This window comes from Camelus bactrianus, chromosome 6 (genome assembly GCF_048773025.1).
Source record: "Camelus bactrianus isolate YW-2024 breed Bactrian camel chromosome 6, ASM4877302v1, whole genome shotgun sequence".
Classification (NCBI taxonomy): Eukaryota; Metazoa; Chordata; class Mammalia; order Artiodactyla; family Camelidae; genus Camelus; species Camelus bactrianus.
The window spans coordinates 84451602-84472238 of record NC_133544.1 but is presented as its reverse complement, the minus strand read 5'-3'; the positions used below and the strand labels follow the sequence as shown (position 1 = coordinate 84472238).

The 20637-nt window shown below is 36.5% G+C and overlaps 1 protein-coding gene across 1 annotated transcript in view; it reads left to right on the top strand.

Annotated features, from left to right (window-relative positions):
* The first annotated feature begins 1616 nt into the window (after positions 1–1616).
* Positions 1617–20637, top strand: part of ZNF280D (zinc finger protein 280D) — a 141228-nt gene continuing 122207 nt past the window's right edge. Inside the window, exon 1 of the mRNA XM_045506263.2 lies at positions 1617–1638. Within this exon, the coding sequence (XP_045362219.2) occupies positions 1629–1638 (10 nt within the window). The 5' untranslated portion in view covers positions 1617–1628. The remainder of the gene's footprint in view (positions 1639–20637) is intronic.

Here is a 20637-nt window from a genome sequence, read left to right as displayed (position 1 = left end):
TATATTTTTTTAAAGTGTAAGAGGTCAGGATATCCCTCCAACTTGCCAGAGCAATAACCTAGAAACATCCTACTGGGATTACCTGTAGGTTTCTGATCCCCCCGCCGTAGTCTGCTTCCAGCCATGAGCAAGCCACATAAATGCAGGGCCCGAAGTGCTTGGACAGTTGAAGTTTCCCACCTTTCAGCAAAAAGCTGAAAAGAGTATGGCTAAATATAATTAGTGTTTGGACATTGGACTTCATAGAAAATAAAAGGGCATATTAATCACTTTTGACCAGTTCCTGTTTTTTAGAGTCCTGGATTTCTGTCTCTTTGTTAATAAAAGAATTAAAATATGGCTTATCCCAGAGAAGAGAAGTATTCTTAATGTGGAAGACTCTGAAACAAACAGAAAGAAACCTCATTAAGTGCAACGTAATTAAAAAGCAGATATGGTTAGAACTTTATGAAGGCTTTTGTTTAAAGTATGAATTTTTGAGCGTTTACATGTGAATAAGCAAAAGAGTTACTTGAAATCTTAAAAGCCTTGCTGCAAGGAAACAGTTTTCTGACTCAGGCTATCATGGTAATTTAAATATGGTAAGACTCAGAAGGCGGTGGTAAATAATCCAAAACTGGGTTGCTAAAAGAAGAGGTGGTCTAGGACACTTCGCTTAGCCACTCCTGGCTTAAGAGGATTCACGGATTCCTCGGAAAAGATAATAGTCGTAAACAACAGAATTATACATTGCTTTACTCTCTCGCTTTCTTTCTAGGTAATGAATTCACGTTTTCAAATTTTTTAAGTACAAGAGTAGACAATAATAAGGTCTTTTAAACTCTTATCCAGTCACCTAGTTCCCCTCAGAGGCGACTCATATTACCAATATTTTATGCATCCTTTAGTGCATATATGAGCAGATGTACACACAGTTTTTATACAAATGATAATTTCCGGTATACTCTAAAGCTTATTTTTTTTTAATTAAACTATATCTTTGAACTAATTCTGTATCAATAATTTTACCCATCTTTCTTCAGCAGCATAGTATTCCATTGAATGGATGCATTGTAAATTATTTGATCAACTCCACATTGGTGGACATTTAGGTTGTTTCCAGTCTTTTGCTATCACAAATAATAATGTAATGACTTGTGTGCCATTTTGTACATGAGTAAGTAATCAATAGGATAAATTCCTAGAGGAGGAATTATTGATTTTCAGAGTATGTATGCTTGTAATTTTGATAAATGTTGCTAAATGACCCTATGTAGCGGTTGTACTAATTTATCTTCCTATCGGCAATATATGAAAATGCCTCTTTAACACATTCTCATTAATGCAGAGGGTTACCAAGCTTTCTGATCTTTTCCAGTTTGATGGGTTAATCATGATACTTCTTTTAAATTTTAATTTGCCTTTCTCATTATGAAGAGATTAAACATCTTTTCATATGTTTATTTCCTTTTACATAAACTGTTCAAATTCTTTGCTCATTTATCTATTGGTTTATCTGTAGGATTTTTTCAATTTTGTTTTTCTTTTTATTCAATTTGCTCTAGGCTAAAAATGAATCTGGCATTGCTGTCCATAATGAAAGAATATTCAGTTGGTGAGCATTCAGTTTGGACAAATGCGCCTCTAGCATGTGCCCAGGTGAGTGATTGAAGTTCTTTTTGAAGTTTGTTCTCGTGATTCAGTGAGGATACTTTTTGCAGTACTGCGACTGGAGGGAGAGATATTTACATGTAGGAAGAGGCTTGAGCTCTCTTTGTGCAGCTAGTTCAGCCACGACACTTCATCTTGTATCCTGCAAATGATGCCCAGTAAATGACTGAGCCCTACTGAAAATAAAGATGGGGGTGAGCTTTGAAGCTTTATGTAATACATACTAGAAATGGGGAAAGTGGGATACCTGTCCCATCCTCATAAACCAAAAAATCTAGAAATCTTTGGAAAAGTGCTTTGACACCCCCAAAACTTTACAGATGTCTCCTTTCCACTCCATTTCCTTATTTTCTATTATCGTAATTCATTCATTTCCATAAGTGCCACCTAGAAAAGTGTTCTCCTTCCTGGCAGAAGTGAGAAGTGGTAGATGGGGGCAGCCTCTGCCCCAAAGGACAGCCCTAACACATCAGCATGTGAGCAGCCCAAGCGGGGCAAGTTGCCAGTTGGGCCTTTCAGAACGGCAATAGCTTTTGTTGATACATACTTGACCATTTATTTTATTTTAATTTTTTTTTTACAATTCTTTTCATAGTGGTTTTTCTATTTTCTACGTGTTCTCTAATAACACATTGACATGTGTTTGAATGATATAAATTTCTTGGGCCACAATTTCTTTCCTTGATAATTTTCAGAGGCATTTCTCCAGCCTTCTGGAATTGCCCGTTGTTGTGGGGAAGTCTGATGTCAGCCTGTTTTGTTTTTACCCTTCACAGAGGACTCATTATTTTTGCCTTATTGTCCAAAGGTTTATTTCTTTTGTCTTCACAGTTCAGCAATTGTATCACAACATGTCTTCACCGACCATTATGTGTCAATTTTTGCTATGCCCTGAAATGCCCTTTCAAAAAAATGAACGTTTCTTCAACTATATTTCAAATATTTGTTCAGCTCCATTATATAGGGATATAAGATAAGTGTATGTTGGATCTCACTTGCCTGTCTCCTCTGGATAACATTTTGTTTCTAATCATTTAAAATATTATTTATTTTCATCCATTTTGCTTGCTTTTTTCATATCTAACCTCAACATTCCTTTCAGCCTTCTCATCAGTATCTGGTCTCTCCTGGGCTACTTCCGATTATTACTCCATTTCTGATATTTTTAAAGGCTCTATTCCCCCTGGATGTCTTACAGCTCATGTTTTATTCCTTTTGTTGTCTCTATCTTCAAATCTTGTATCTCTTGCCTTTTGCTCTTTGTTAATTAAAAAAAAATACATATGTATAAAACATAAAATTTGCCATTTTAACCACTTTCAAGTGAATGGTTCTGTGCATTATGTGCATTCGTATTGTTGTGCAACCAGCAGCACCATCCATGTGCAGAACTTTTTTGTCTTCCCCAACTGAAACTCTGTACTCATTGAATACTAACACCGCATTCATAACCCTCAACCCCAGTCCCTGGCAACTGCCAATCTACTTTCTATCTCTATGAATTTGACTACTCTATGTACCTCATGTAAGTGAAATTATACAGTATTTGTCTTTTTGTGACTGGCTTATTTCACTTATCGTAATGTCTTCAAGGTTCATCTATGTTATAGCATGTGTCAGAATCTCTTCCTTTATTTTTTAAGAACTTTTTCTTTAGAGCAGTTTTCAGTTCACAGCAAAGTTAAAAGGAAGGTACAGAGATTTCCCATATATTCCTCTGTCCTGACACATGCATAGCCTCCCCCATTATCAACATCCCCCACCAGTGGTATATTTGTTACAGTTGATGAACCTACATTGACACATCATAATCACTGGTTTACATTTCTGGGTTCACTTTTGGTGTTGTACATTCTAGGGGTTTAGACAAAGGCATAATAACATGTATACCTCATTATGGTATCATACAGAGTATTTCCACTGACTTAAACATCTTCTCTGCTCTGCTTATTCATCCTCTCCCCACCCTAATCCCTGGCAATCACAGATCTTTTTTACTGTCTCCATTGTCCAGAATGTCATATACTTGGAATTATACAATATGTAGCCTTTGCAGATTGGCTTCTTTTACTTGGTAATATGCATTTAAGTTTCCTCCATGTCCTTTTATGGCTTGATAGCTCATTACTTTTTAGAATTGAATAATATTCCATTCACCTACTGAAATACATCTTGTTGCTTCCAAGTTCTGGCAATTATGAATAAAGCTGCTAAAAACATCCTTGTGCAGGTTTTTGTGTGGACATAAGTTTTCATCTTATTTGGGTAAATACCAAGGAACATGATTGCTGGATTGTATGGTAAGAGTATGTGTAGTTTTATAAGAACCTGCCAAACTGTCTTCCAGGGTAGCTGTACCATTTTGCATTCCCATGAGAAATAAATGAGAATTCCTGTTGCTCTGCATCCTTGTCTTCGCTTGTGTCAGTGTTCTGGATTTTGACTATTATAATAGGTTTGTAGTGGTATCTTGTTGTTTTAATTTCACTGATGACATATGATGTAGAGAATCCTTTCCTATGCTTACTTGCCATCTGTATATTTTCTTTGGTGATGTGTCTGTTAAGGTCTTTGGCCCATTTTAAAATCAAATTGTTTTCAGGTTATTTTCTTACTGTTGAATTTTAAGCATCATTTGTATAACTTGTGTAACATTCTTTGATCAGATATGTCTTTTGCAAATATTTTTCTCTCAGCTATGGCTTGTCTTTTCATTCTCTTGATGTTGTTTTCATAGAGCAGACGTTTTAAATTTTAATGAAATTCAGCTTATCAGTTATTTCTTTCATAAATTGTGCCTTTGGTGTTGTATCTAAAAAGTCATCATCATGCCCAAGTTCATCTAGGTTTGCTCCTTTCATATACATTTCATAATTTTGCATTTTATATCTAGGTTATGATCCATTTTGAATTAATATGTGTTAATTTCTGTGTCTAGATTTATGATTTTGCATGTGGATTTCCAGTTGTCCCAGCACCATTTGTTGAAAAGACTATTCTCCATTGTATTGCCTTTGTTCCTTTGTCAAAGATCAGTCAAGTATATTTATGTGTGCCTACTACTGGGCTCTCTATTCTGTTCCATTGATCTATTTGTCAATTCTTTCACCATTAGCACACTGTCCTGATTACTGTAATTTTTGAAATCTGGTAGTGTCAGTCTTCCAACTTCACTCTTCTCCTTTAATATTGTGTTGGCTATTCTGAGTCTCTTGTCTCTTTATATAAATATTAGGATTAGTTTTTTGATATCCAAAAAATGACTTGGTGAGATTTTGATTGGGGTTTCATTGGATCATTTATCAAGTTGGAAAGAACTGATAGCTTGATGATATTGAATCTCCCTCAATATTGAACTTGACTATTTCTCTATTTATTTAGTTTTTCTTTGATTTTGTTCATCACAGTCCTATATTTTGCCTCATAAAGATCTTAAACATCTTTTGTTAGATTTATTCCTAAGTATTTTGTTTTTTGGAGTGCTAAAGTAAACGATATTGTGTTTTTAATTTCAAATTCCACTTATTCATTGCTGCTATCTAGGAAAACAAATTGACTTTTGTATATTAATCTTGTATCCTGTAACCTTGCTGTAATTGTTCCTTAGTTCCAGAAGTTTTTTAATCAATTCTGTTGGATTTTCTACATAGGCAATCACATCACCTGCAAACAAAGACAGTTTTATTTCTTCCTTCCTAATCTTTATACTTTTATTTTATTTTTTATCTTATTGCATTAACTAGGACTTCCAGTATGATGTTGAAAAGAGGTGGTGAGAGGGGACCCCCCTGCCTTGTTCCTGATCTTAGTGGGAAAACTCCTAGTTTCTTACCATTAAGTATGTTAGCTGTAGGGTTTTTTGGTAGATATTCTTTACCTTGTTGAGGAAGTTCCATTCTATTCCTCTCTTACTGAGTTTTTATTATGAATGAGTTTTGGATTTTGTCAAATGCTTTTTCTGCATCTATTGATACAATCCTGTGATCTTTCTTTTTTTGCCTGTTGATATGATGTTACATTAATTGACTTTCAAAAGCTGTAGCAGCCTTACATACCTAGGATAAATCCTACTTGGTGATTGTGTATAATACTTTTTGTAGATTGTTGGATTTGTTTGCTAATATTTTGTTGCAGATTCTTGCTCTATAGTCATAAGAGATATTGGTTTATAATTTTATTTTCTTGTAATGACTTTGTCTGGTTTTGATTAGAGTAATGCTGGCCTCATAGAGTGAGTGAGGAGGTATTCCTGCTGCTTCTTTTCTCTGAAAGAGATTGTAGAGAATTGGTATAATATCTTGCTTACATATTTGGGATGTTTCACCAGTTAACCCATCTGGGCCTGGTACTTTCTGTTTTGGAAGGTTATTAATTATTGATTCAACTTCTTTAGTAAACATAGGCCGTTTCAGATCATCTGTTTCTTTTTGTGTGAGTTTTTGCAGATTGTGTCTTTCAAGAAATTGGTTCGTTCCACTTAGGTTATCACATTTGTGGGCATAGAGTTTCTCAAAGTATTCCTTTATTATCTTTTTAATGTCCATGGGGTCTATAATGATGTCCCCTCTTTTATTTTGGAAATTAGCAATTTATGTCCTGTCTCTTTTTTAGTTAGCCTGCCTAGGGGATTATAAATTTTATTGTTCTTTTCAAAGAACCAGCATTTGGTATAATTGATTTTCTCTCCCTTTCTTTTTAAGGCTTTTAAACATAATATTATATATAAATATATTTCTTGTTTTATAGGTGAATTGCTTCATTAACTGTTAAAGTCCATGGCAAACATTTGGTCAAAATTTTCATCTGTTTCATGAAAATACTTCTTTGATTAGTGTTTATCTGCACTTGTTTTCTTATTCCTTTTATCCTCTTTTCTTGTAATGCTTTTATATAGATCCTGGATGGCTTATTTTTGATTTCTTGGATAAGTGGGCTTCTCCTTGACCAGCTATTTGCATGGTTCAAATGTTAGGGATGCTAAAGCTGTGTCCCAGGCTAGCAGCATTCTCCCTTTAGCCCTCAGTTGAGTGTGAGAGTCCATTTAACTGTTACCTCTCCCTGGCCAACAGAAATAGGCAGCTTGTAAGACTCACAGCATTCAGAATTTTTTTCTAATCCTCTGCTTCACCATCAGACTGTTGCTTAAATTATGGTTCATCATATGAGTCGTTTTTGAGCCCTGTTAGCTCTGCTTCTTGGAATCAAGCCAGTGCATGGATGTTTCTGTCACTACCCCACATACCTTGTCCTGATTAGGGCACATGAGGATTTTAGCTCTGTATCTTGGGCAGGCTCCTGTCTTGGGGTAGTGCCAGCTCTCTTGGGGGTTTGCATTCACAGGCATCCCCTTCTGCTTCCTCCCACATCCTGTTTGATCTTCACTGCTTTTGGCAGCCCTCCTATCTATTTGTGGCTTAGGATTTCATATGCATCCTAGCTTGCATTTCTCTTTCTTGTTCTTCTTTACTATGATCTCCTAAAGGAGAAGAAGAAAATGCCAATTTTATTCCATTATTTTCATACTGTATTTCAAAATCTGTGTCTAATTTCTCTTCCATAGTTTAGGATAAGTCATCCTCAAGTAAGTGCTTTAATGTTTTTGTAAACCTCCAAGTTACAGAACCCTTTCAGCTATTATCATGGATATTTGAACCAAGGAAACCCAGCTGATTATGATGAGAAGGCAGAACTGGAAGCAGCACCACTCACAGAAGGAGGTCTGAACTGGCTTATTTCTGCTTGTGTATGTTGTGTGCGACGTCTTTATATCCTCTGATTCTATGGTCAGAACCATTAATGTCTTTTCTATCATCCAGTCATTCCCGCAAGTTTCAGATTTGAAGGAAAACAGCCGTTCCTGGCTGATATTGAGATTGTGATCTAAGAACTCCCCTTCCTTCAGCTAAACATACTCATTATGCAGTTCTGCAAGTCAATTATTATGTCTATGGGTCTATTACAGGGCCTGCTTTACTGTGGAAAAATAGTGTGGATTCAAGAAGGCCCTGAAATATGCCTCTGATCTATATGCATATGTGAAATTTCATCAGTAAGAATTTGTTCCTTTGTGTTACTATGGCATCTTTATAAATGCCTATATTTCTTTGAAAATAAGTAAGTTGTCATTAACATCTTTGTGTAAATCACATTAAAAAAATATTGTTTCTAGAGGAAGGAACATTGGGAAAGGAAACAGAGGAAATGGAAATTAAGGAACACCCAAGATAAACATAGAACACCAAGATAAACATTGCCCACTTAACAATTTGATCCAGCTGGACTTGTGCAGAAAGAATGCAAGTCGTTACCCATATTTTATTAATATTTAAAATTATATAAACATACCTGTAGGCAAACCAAACGTAAAGTTTAGTAGATGAGCACTTCCTGGTGAGAAGGCAAGATCTTTTAAAATGCTTATAAGTAAATTCTTGCTTTCCTTCCTGATTTTATGGAATTTTTAAGCCTTGCATTCCACACTAAGTCCGTTGACTTTATTATTCTTTCTGGAGCATACCTCTGCTCTATGCAAGCTTAGCTACTGTTCTTTTTATATCCTGTAAAGCAATACTGGCCATACCAGCTAGTTTAAGAGTAATTAAAAAGAGTACCACCTGGGGATTTTGCAATATCAACAGCACTTGTGTTATATAAAGAGTGATGTTAGGATTAGATTTAAGCTTTCCTGTACCAGGCTGGCATGGAGAGTTGTTGCTCAAAGTCAGAATGATCAATCACTTCATTTTTAGAAATGGATTTTTAAAAATAAGTTGACAGGGAAACATGGACATTCAATATGATCTAAACCCAGCAAGGATTCTAATATAAAAAATACATTTTGTGAATTGGAAACTATTTCTGACAGAAATGCTGTTTTGATTGACACTCTCTTAAGGGTATAATATGATCATCCATACATTACGTATAAATTTACCATCATTTCCAAAGCCACAGAGAACACATTGTTACTTCTTCTCAAAAGTACTCTTAATCCCTTGGCTTAAACAACCGGGGTTATGCTGCCAAGACAGTCATTTCAATTTCTTGTCCCATAAACAGAAGCACTTAGACACAAATGCTTACAATAAGAAGATATTTCAAAAGGCATTTCATTAAAGGTGATGGCTTTGGAATGATTAGTTAATAGGAATCATGCCTCTGAGAACTCATTTATTCAGTCATCATTCACCTAGTTGAGAAGTTTTCCAGGATTCAATACTGTTTTCTTCTTACCTGTCTTTTAGTCATTTCACATTTTTGTACTAATCTTAAGAAAAAAAGAAATTATAATAGCCCCAAACTGGAACAACCCAAATGTCTATCAACTGATGGAATGGATAAATAAAATGCGGTATAGCCACACAGTGGAATGTCGTTTGGCAATAAAAAGAAGTGAAGTATTGACACATGGTATAACATGGATGAACCTTGAAAACATTTTGTTAAGTGGAAGAAGCCAGTTACAAGTGACCACATATTGTATGCTTCCATTTATACAGGAAGTCAGAATAGGCAAATCCATTGAGACAGAGGTAGATAAATGTTTACCTAAGGCTGACCAGTGGGGAGCAGGTTGGGAGGGTCTGGTAAAGGATACAAGGTTTTTTTTGAAGCAATGAAAATGCTCCATTATTTATTGTGGTGATGGCACCACTCTGTGAATACTAAAAATTATTAGATTGTATATTTATAAATTAAAAAAAATTATTGAAGTATAATTGACGTAATATTGTATAAGTTTCAGGTGTATAACATAATAATTTGATACTTGTATATGTTGCAGGCTGATTACAATAAGTCCAGTTAGTATCTGTCACCATACATAGTTACAAAATTTTTTTCTTATGACGAGAACTTTCAAGATCTACTCTCCTAGTTACTTTCAAATATGCAATACAGTATCGTCAACTATAGTCACCATGCTGTACATTACCTCTCCATGACATTCATTTTATAACTAGAGATTTGTACCTTTTGACCCCCTTACCCATTTCTCCTACCTCCCCCCCAGTTCCCACCTCAGGCAACCACCAATCTGTTCTCTGTGTCTATGAGCTCATTTTTTGTCTTTTTGTTTTTGTTTTAGATTCCATGTATAAGTGAGATTATAAAGTATTGATTATTCTCTGTCTGACTTACTTCACTTCGCACAAGGCCCTCAAGGACCCTCCACATCGTCACAAATGTCAGGATTTACTTCTTTTTTATGGCTGACTAGTATTCTGAATGTGTATATACACCACATTTTAAAAATCCATTCATCATTTTTGGACACTTAAATTGTTTCCATGTGTTGCTACTATAAATAATGCTGCTGTGAACATAGGGGTGCTGCTTATATCTTTTCAAATTAATGTTTTCATTTTCTTTAGATAAATACCCAGAGGTGGAATTGCTCAATCATATGTTAGTTCCATGTTTAATTTTTTGAGGAGCCTCCATACTATTTTCCATATTTTACATTCCCACCAACAGTGCACAAGGGTTCTCTTTTCTTCATATCCTTTCCCACACTTATTAATTCTCGTCTTTTTGATCATAGCCATTTTGACAGGTGTGAGATGATATCATTGTGATATCTCATTTGCATTTCCCTGACAATTAGTGATGTTGAACACATTTTCTTGTACCTGTACCATCCATATATCTTCTTTGGGAAAATGTCTATTCAGATCTTCTGCCTGTGAATTAAATCAGATTGTTTGTTTTTCTGCTGTCAAGTTGTATGAGTTCTTTATATATTTTGGATATTAAACCCTTGTCAGATATATAATTTGCAAATGTTTTCTCCCATTTTTTGGCTGCCTTTTCATTTTGTTGGTGGTTTCTTTTGCTGTTCAGAAGCTTTTTAGTTTGATATAGCCTTGCTTGTTTATTTTTGTTTTTGTTGCCTTTGCTTTTCTGTCAAATCCAAAAAATTATCATCAAGAAGATATCAAGGAGCTTTCTGCCTGTTTTCTTCTAGGATTTTATGTTTCCAGGTCTTACATTCAAGTCTTTAAGTCCATTTTGAGTTAATTTTTTGTATGGTGTAAGACAGTATTTCAGATTCATTCTTTTGCGTTTGGCTGTCCAGTTTTCTCCAACACCATTTACTGAAGATGAACAGTTATTAACTGAGAGTAACTAAATTACATGTAGTTATAGTTAATCTACTCTACAATGCTACCCACATGGGAAAAGTGGAAGGGAAGAGAAGAAAAATAAAATGAATATGAATACATGCTATGTTCTAAAGGCCTACACACAATTTAATACAATCTTGCAAGGTAGGTAATGGTTTCTCTGTTTCTGATAGAAGAGCAAACTGAAGCTTAGATTGGTAAGCAACATTATCCTAGGTCACACAGCTAATAATTGGAGAAATCTTTCTCTTTCCTAGAGATTGTCTTTATTCTTAGTAGTCTTAAATAAAAGGAAATAGAAGTTTTCTGAGCCTCAGCCCTTGTAACTGGTGGTGACTTTTCTGCTTTCCTAAGATCTCCGGAGCATGCTTTAGCTCCCATGTTTCAGCCTGCCTAACACTGTCTCATTTTCCAACAGATATTGCAAAACCTGGGTTGTTGTACCTCCCCACACTTCCTGACACTGTCTTGGCAATGGTCCAGGGGCCAGGCTGCCTAATCTCGATACAGAATCTGGTTTCTTTCTCAGGTACAGTTCTTATGAAGTTCACTGAAAATTTTAAAATTAGCAGTGATGTCTGGATTTGGCTCTGTTTCAGTCTAAGTCTTTTGATTAGGTATGATGAGGTGTACATGGATATTTATAATTCTAGGCAAGCCCTCAGATGTCACAAAAGCTAGAATAAAACATTATGATGACCTGGATGAAGAATCCAATGAATAAAGGCTGTGGCCTATTTTTTGTTTTGGAGACTGGGTATATGATGGTATAGGTTTCTGAGACTGGGAAGACTGAGAAGTAGCTTAGTGGGGAAATATTATTTTTTGAACTTTAAATTCTTCTCTTTAATCCCATATCCAATTCCTCATCAATTCTGTCATTTCTACCTCAAAATATGCCCTGATTCTAATACTTCTCACTAATCCACCACCGCCCCCTGTGTCAGTCCAGGCTCACCCAGGCAGAAACCATTTAAAACAGAGGGGATTTAATGCAGGGAATTGGTTACACAAGTGATGTAAGAAGTGATAAGCCCAATGGGATGGTGGGACAACCCAGAGATTACAATGGTGGGAAGCTGCTGCCATTTCCAGCTGGCAGGACCAGAGGAGGACGGGTCAGGATCACCCAGAAGAAGCAGCTGGATCCATGGTGATACCATATGGCAGGAGCTAGAGCCATTCTATCCTTCCCAGAGGTCAGAGATGCTGTCTATGGCAGAGAGATGGAGAGGGAGAGGGAAAGGGAGAGGGAGAGGGAAAGAAAAATAGCCTGGCTTTCCCTCTTCCTACCCTCAGGTCTCCAAACAGTGCCTAAAGCCAGCCAGAAGCCAGCTGACAGGGAGCCTGGAAAATGCAGAAAGCAGAGACCATCCAGCAGAGAGGACTGGTCTGACAGCAAACAGCCTCAGCTGCCATGTACCCTAATTCAAGCCACCGTCACCTCTTGACTGGACTGTCACAATAGTCTCTTAAGTCTTGCCCTGCTTCTGCTCTACCTTCTCCTGCTGCTAGGCTGCTGTAGCAAAGAGACCTAACAATACCTTGGCTCAGCGCTAAAGAAAAACATTTCCTTCTCTCTCGGGTTGATGTGAAGCTCTGCTTGTGCAGTGATTCAGAGACCAGAGCTTCTTCTAAGTCATTGCTTCTCCATCTCCTTGGGCATTGCCATCATTTGCATAGTCCACACTGGGTCACTGCTATGTCTGGGTTGTGGCTTTTAGGAAAGGAAAAAGAGTGGACATTCAGGCTAAGGATTTCTTCTTTATCCCGTGATCAGCCATTTCACACATCATTTTCCTCACATTCCACTGGCACATACCCCACACAGCTTCAAGGAAGGCTGATAAATATAGCCTTTAGCTGAGCAGCTAATTGCACTCAAGGAATGCTTGAATTTGGAGGCTACAACCATACCCACCATAATCTATATTCCAGTTGGCAGCCAGGATGTTTGTTTAAAACACAAGTCAGATCACATCTCTCCTTTGCTCATAACTCTTCAAAGGCTTCCCATTGCCCTTATGCTTAAATCCAAACTCCTTGTCATGGAATACAAAACTCTTCAAGTTCTGATGCCTGCCTACCTCTTTGACCGCATCCCTACCACCAGTCGTGAGATCCTTGGGTTGTTGCATTTGCCAGTTTCCAAAGTAAAATATTCAGACTCACACTGTGGCTGATATCAAGCTAACAATGAAACATCACTGAGTGCAAAGTTGGGAAGAGATGCACAATTGTGGCCCCCGGGAGCTAGTATGAGCTGGCTTGGGCACACTACTGCCTACCAGTCCTGCAAATTTCTCCAGCCACATTAGTTTCTTTGCCGTTCTTCTAACGCAGTGGTTCAAAAAGTGTGGTCCCCAGACCAGCAGCATCAGCATCCCTGGGGAACTTACTAGAAATGTCAATTCTTGGGCCCCCTCCCAGGCTTACTGAGTCAGACACTCTGTGTGTAGAAGCAGCAATCTGTTTTAACAACTTGCATATTCAAGTCGGAGAACCACAGCTCTAATACACTAAGCTTGCTTCCAACTCAGGGCCTTCCTTTCTGCATCTTCTACCTTATATACTCCTCCTCCAGATTTTTATGTTATTTAGGTCTCTGTTCAAACATCACTTCCTGGAAGAGGACTTCCCTCCTGCCAACCCCATTCTACTCCTCTTACTAGAATGTAAACTGACAGTGGGTAATTTGTCCTGTTCATGTCTGCAAATCCAGCACCAAAAGCAATGCCTGGCACACGCTAGGCAAAAGGAAGTATATGTCAGATGAATTAACATGTTATATAATTAATGTTGAAGTTAGTTTTATATTCTAACCAGTACCCTGAGAAATAGAAAAAGAAAATCAAAAGAGAGAAAAGACAGTTACAGTCAGACCTCTACAGACCATCTGTCCTCCTCCTTTCATCCCTTTTACCTGAAACTCAACATACACAGATAGCAGTTCAGGTGTATCTAAAAATAATGTAAATACCACCAATCATTTTAATTTCTTTTCAAGTTTCTTCCATGTTGTAGCATGTATCAGTGCTTCATTTCTTTTTATTGCCAAATAATACTGCATTGTATGAATATATAGGCATACCTTGGAGATTTTGCGAGTGTGGTTCCAGACCACTGCAATAAAGTGGAGTTGCAGTAAGATGAGTCACAGGAACTTTTTTGGTTTCCTAGTACATATAAAAGTTATCTTTACACTGTAAGTGTGCAATAGTATTATGTCTGAAAAACAATGTACATACCTTAATTTAAAAACACCTTTTTACTAAAAAAAAATGCTAAGAATCATCTGAACCTTTAGTGAGTTGTAGTCTTTTTGCTGGTGACGGGTCTTACCTCAGGGTTAATAGCTGCTGACTCACTCAGGGTGGTGGCTGCTGAAGGCTGGGATGGCTGGGGTAATTTCTTAAAATAAGACAACAATGAAGTTCGTTGCATCAGTTGACTCCTCCTTTCCTGAACAGTTTCTCTGTCGCATGCAGTGCTGTTTGATAGCATTTTACCTACAACAGAACTTCTTTCAGAATTGGAGTCAGTCCTCTCAAGCCCTGCCACTGCTTTATTAACTGAGTTTATGTAATATTCTAAATCTTTTCTTGTCATTTCAACTGTCTTCATAGCTTCTTCACCAGGAGTAGTTCCCATATGAGAAAACCCCTGGCTTTGCTCATCCATAAGAAGCAACTCCTTATTCATTAAAAGTTTCTTATGGGATTGCAGCAATTCAGTCCACTTTCAGGCTCCGCTTCTAACTCTAGTTCTCTTGTTGTTTCTATCACATCTGCAGTTACTTCCTCCACTGAAGCCTTGAACCCGTCAAAGTCATCCAAGTGGGTTGGAATCAACTTCTTCCAAACTCATGTGTATTTTGAAATTTTGACCTCTTCACGTGAACCACAAGTGTTCTTAACAGCATCTAGAATAGTGCATCATTTCCAGATTTTCAGTTTACTTTGCTCAGATCCACCAGAGGAATCACTATCTATGGAAGCTATAGACTTACAAAATGTATTTCTTAAAGAATATGACTCAAGAGTTTAAATGACTTCTTGATCCATGGGCTGTAGAATGAATGCTGTGTTAGCAGTCATGAAAACAACATGAATCCTATTGTGCATCTCCATCAGAGCTCTTGGATGGCCAGGTGCTTTGTAATGAGCAGTAACATTTTGAAAGGAATCTTTTTTTTCTGAGCAGTAGTTCTCCACAGTGGGCTTAAAATATTCAGTAAACCATGTTGTAAATAGATGTGCTGTCATCCAGGCTTTGCTGTTCCATTTATAGAGCACAGGCAGAGTAAATTGAGCATAATTCTTAAGGGCCCTAGGATTTTTGGAATGGCAAATGAGAATTGGCTTCATCTTAAAGTCACTGGCTGCATTTGCCCTTCACAAGAGAGTCCGCCTGTTTTTTGAAGCTTTGAAGCCAGGCGTTGACTTCTCTTTAGCTATGGAAGTCTTAGCTGGCATCTTCTTCCAGTATAAAGCTGTTTTTGTCTGCATTGAAAATCTGTGGTTTAGTGTAGCACCTTCATTAATGATCTTGGCAAGATCTGGATAACTTGCTGCAGCTTCGATGTCAGCAGTTGCTGCTTCACTTTGCACTTGTATGTTATGGAGACGGCTTCTTTCCTGAAACCTCATGGACCAACCTCTGCTAGCTTCAGACTTTTCTTCTGCAGCTTATTCACCTCTCTGAGCCTTCACAGACTTGAAAAAAATTAGGGCCTTGCTCTGGATTAGGCTTTGGTTGAAGAGAATGTTGTGGCTGGTTTGATCTTCTGTCTAGACCACTAAAACTTCCTCCATATCAGAAATAAGGCTGTTTCACTTTCTTATCATTCACATGTTCACCGGAGTGGCATTTTAATTTCCTTCAATGCTTCACATTAGCAACATGGCTAACTATTTGGTGCAAGAGGCCTAGATTTTGATTAAGTTTGCTGTCTCATATGGGTGCAGTTCGTGGCTCCCCCAAGCAATTACAATCGTAACATCACAGATCATTGATCACAGATCACCATAACAAACACAATGATAATTTTAAAAGTTTGAAATATTGTGAGGATTACAGAATGTGACACAGAGACATGAAGTGAGTAAAAGCTGTTGGCAAAATGGTGCTGATAGACTTGCTTGACTTAGGTCGCTTCTAACCTTCAATTTTTGAACAAAGGACTATCTGAGAAGTGCAATAAAGCAAAGCACAATAAAATTAGGTATGCTTGTTTTATCCATTCTATTAGTTGATGGACATTTGGGGTTTTTCCACTTTTTGCCTATAGAGAATAATGCTCCTATGAACATCCATGTGCAAGTGTTTGTGTGGACATATGTTTTCATTTTTCCCGGCTATATATTCAGTAGTGGAGCCAATGGGCCATCTGGCCATGTGGTAACTCTGTGTTTAAACTTTTGAAGAGTGACCAAATTGTTTTTGAAAGACACTATATCATTTTGCATTCCCACCAATGTAAGGATTCTAATGAATCTACACCCTTGTCAACACTTGTTATGATCTGTGTTTTTTTTTATTATAATCATCCTAGTAGTTATGAAATGGTTTGGATTTACATTTCCCTGATAGCACCTTTTCATATGCTTAATTGACCATTTATATATTTTGTTTAGAGAAATGTCTATTCAGATCCTCTGCCAACTTTTAAGTTGGGTTATTTGTATTTTTATTATTGAGTATAATAGTTCTTCATATGTTTTAGATAGACATCCCTTATCAGAAATATGATTAACAAATTTTTCTCTCTTCTCTGGGTTATCTCTTTACTTTCTCGATGATATCCTTTGAAGCACAGAAGTTTTTAATATTGATGAAGTCCACTTAATTTTTTCACTTCTGTTGCTTGTGCTTTTGGTGTCATATCTAAGAAATCATTGCTAAATCTAAGATCTTGAAGATTTATGCCTATGTTTTCCATTAAGGGTTTTATAGTTTAGCCTTGATTAATTCAAGCAGATCTTTGATCCATTCATCTCTTTGATCTATTTTGAGTTAAATTTTGTGCATGGTATATGGTAGGGGTCTAACTTTATTTTTTGTCATGTAGATATCCAGTTGTTCCAGAATCATTTTTTGAAAATACTTCCTTTCCCATTGAATTGTCTTGGCACACTTGTTGAAAATCAATTGATTATAAATGTGAGAGTTTATCTCTGAACTCTGAATTCTGTTCCATTAATCTATATGTCTATCCTTCCATTAGTGCTTCTGGTCCTTTTAACCAATGTTCATTTGGTCATACGTTAGGGTCCATTTACTTGCACAAACATATGCTTTATTCTAAAGCAATTTTATCTGTATGTTTTTCATTCTGTCCAACAAAATGTAGTCAGTTTCACCATCTTAGGGGAAAGGAAGACTGACAATTATAAATGCAATGTCCACTACTTCAAATGAGTGGAAACTGCTCTGAATACCAAAAGACGGAATTGGATGGTTTCAACCAGAAGAATGGTAATATTAAAATTATGATTGCTTCATCTGGATCTCAAACGTGTTAGCTATCTCCTTCTTAGAAAAGAGAGAGAGAGAGAGATGGACAGAAAGAGATAAGAAGTTACAGGCACAATGTAACAAATATTTGGAGACACTTTTATTAGTTGGCATTCTTAGTGAAAGGTTTTAATTTCCTGATGAAAATTTAGCTGAGTAGTTTTCCTGCCCTTCTGACAAAATAAATTATTCTTCTAGTTGGGAAATCACGGAGCCACATTTCGCCAGCACTCATCCTCACTCCCACTGTCACTGTTCTCAAGTCTGAGGTCCTCAGGTTGCTCCCATATAAACAATTTGTGTTGATGAAAACAACTGCTTTCTCTCTTGCACCAAAACAAAAATGATTAATTCTACCTATTGTGAAAATAGTCTCACCAGATGTAGCCTTGGATACCATCCTGCAGTAATTTTATCTCACAAAATCAAACATGTAAGATATGCTGTGGTCAGTATTTTCTTTCTGGACAGAGAAAACCTCAAGTGAAAGTACTCTAGAATCATAATGGGGCTTGCCTCATTTGAGAGAACATTATTTTTTAAGAGTTTTAATTTAATTGTGCACAGGAGACATCTTTTTCCAAGTACATTTTCAGTTTTCAAAACCATGTGTTATTTACAGAAAATAGAATTCATGTGTTTTTGATTCATTTACACTTAACTCATTAAAAAATTCCTGTTAAACCACTTGGTATTCAAGGACTTTTCAGCTTTCTAAGTAAGTTTCCAAAAGCCTTCTTAAAGATATGAAATGGTGTTAAATAAATATGTACATGAGTTTCCAAACTACGTTCATAATTCTTCTTTAGAATTTTGTGCCTTTAATTAGTGAAATGTGCTTTTCTACTATTCAAAGAGATTAATGTATGAAAATTTATCATTTTTCAATGCAACCCCCCTAAATTTACAAATAAAAAGTTTTAAGTATCATTAGGCAATCAACAAATAATTTAATGATTCATATATATGCTGCAAACAAATGTCAGATAAGCAGCAGAAATTAAGGAGGAAGAAAGTGAATGAACAATTATTGAGCACTTCTTGGGTGCTATGTACAGAGCTTATATGTGTATACACAGATTTAATTCTTAGGAGATGAATGTTTGTATCACACTTTCACAGTTGAGAAAATTGAGGCTCAGACAAGCTAAATAATCTTCCTAAAGCCACATAACTAGTACAGCAGAGCCAGGATTCAAGCAAAGGTCTGTGTGATTCTTCTATCCATGCATCCCACCAGATTTGAAGTTGAGATCTGATTTCAAATTACTGTACTTTTACCACATGCTAGTACTATGAACATGAGTAAATCTTAGCTTCCTTGACTACAGAATAGGAACAATAATACCCACCTTGTAAAACTGCTGTTGGAGGAAATGAGATAAAGCCCATGTGAACACACCTAGACTGAGCTGAGTTGGTTCCCTTGCCTCCAGCCTTGCTCCACTTCAGCAAATTTCTCACGCAGCACAGCTTAACACTTTGAGGTTGCAGATTTCATGTCTCCACTTCCAAAATTTCCAATGACTCCCCAAGACCTTATACTATATTTAAAAGTTCATACCGATTTTGTTTTAAATTAACATACACAACTCCATTGCCTTTATTCTCCCAATAAAACTTTAACTTCAGTCAGATTGATTTACCCCACACTCATGAACCAGCATGTACACTAGACTTTTTAAAACTTTCAGTAAAATACACATAACATAAAATTTACCATTTTAACTATTTTGAGTTTACAATTCAGTGGCTGGCATTAAGCAATTCACACTGTTGTGCCACCATCACCACTATTCCACACTGTACTTTTCCAAGCAGCATTTCACTGTACCACACATTGAAAGTTTCTTCCCACTCCTATTTATCCAACTCTTAGTCCTCTTCTAAGATTGGACTCACATTCCATCATCTGTGAACTCTCCCCCTTACTTTGTTCACATGTTGAAAGGCAGCTTAACATAACGGTTAAGGATATAGACTCTGGATCCTATTGTTTTAGTTTAAATTCTAGCTGTGTTATTACCTAACTATATGTCCCTGGACAAGTGAATCAAACTCTTAGTGTCCTAGATACTTACCTATTTATCTAAATGATTTAAAAACTTCTCCATACAAAAGTCTGAACATAAATGTTTATTGCAGCTCTAATCATAGTTGCCAAAAACTAGAAGCAGTGAAATATCCTTCAATCTGTAAATGAATAAACAAACTGTGGTACATCCAGACAATGGAATATTATTCAGTGATAAAAAGAAATTAGCTATGAAGCCATGGAATCTCAAATGCATATTGCTAAGCAAAATAAGCCAGCCTAAAAAGGCTCCGTATTCTGTGATTCCAACTATATGACATTCTGGAAAAGGGAAAGCTATAGAGACAATAAAAAGATCAGTGGCTGCCAAGGGCTTGGAGGAGGGAGGGATGAAGAGGTGGAGCACAGGGGATTTTCAGGGCAGTGAAATGACTCTGTTTGATACTACACTGGTGGATGCATAGCATTATGCATTTGTCAAAACTCAGCTGTACAACACAGAATGAACCCTACTATAAACTGCAGACAATTGCAACAAACGTACGACATTAATGTAAGATGTTAATAATAGGGGAAACTGGGATGGAGAAGGAAAAGGGGTATATGAGAACTCTACTTCCTGCCCAATTTTTCTGAAAACTTAAAATTGTTCTAAAAAATTAAGTCTGTTAATTTATAAAACTGACCAGTAACCAAAAAATTTGAACTCAGTAACAAAAGTCTCTCTGGGAAACCCTCAAATATTTGGAAACTAGATATCACATTTCTAAATAATCTATGTATCAAAGAAGAAATCAAGAGGTATTTGAACTGGAGAAAAGTGTTTTGAACTGAATGAAAATGAAAACACAACAAATCAAATTTGTTAGATGCAACTAAATCTACACATAGAAATTTATAGCACTAAATTCTTATGTAGGAAATAAGAAAAGTCTCAGTTTACTGATCTCTGCTTTCACCATAAGAAGCTGGAAAAAGAAGAGAAAGTCAAACCCAAAATAAGCAGGAGAAAGGAAATAATTCAGACCAGAATGGAAATTGAAGAAATAGAAAACAGAAACAATAGAAGAAATCCATGAAAAGTTGGTTTCTCTGGAAAATTAAAAAAATTAATAAGTCTCTAGCCAGACTGATTAGAAAAAGGAAGAGAGAAGACACAAATTAACATGTCTGGAATGAGAGAGGAGATGTCAATACAGTCTTCAGATGTTAAAAGAAAAGGATGAAAAGGATATTATGAACAACTTTTTGCCAATAAATCTGACAACTTAGACGAAACGGGCAGATTCCTTGAAAGACAGACTGCCAAAG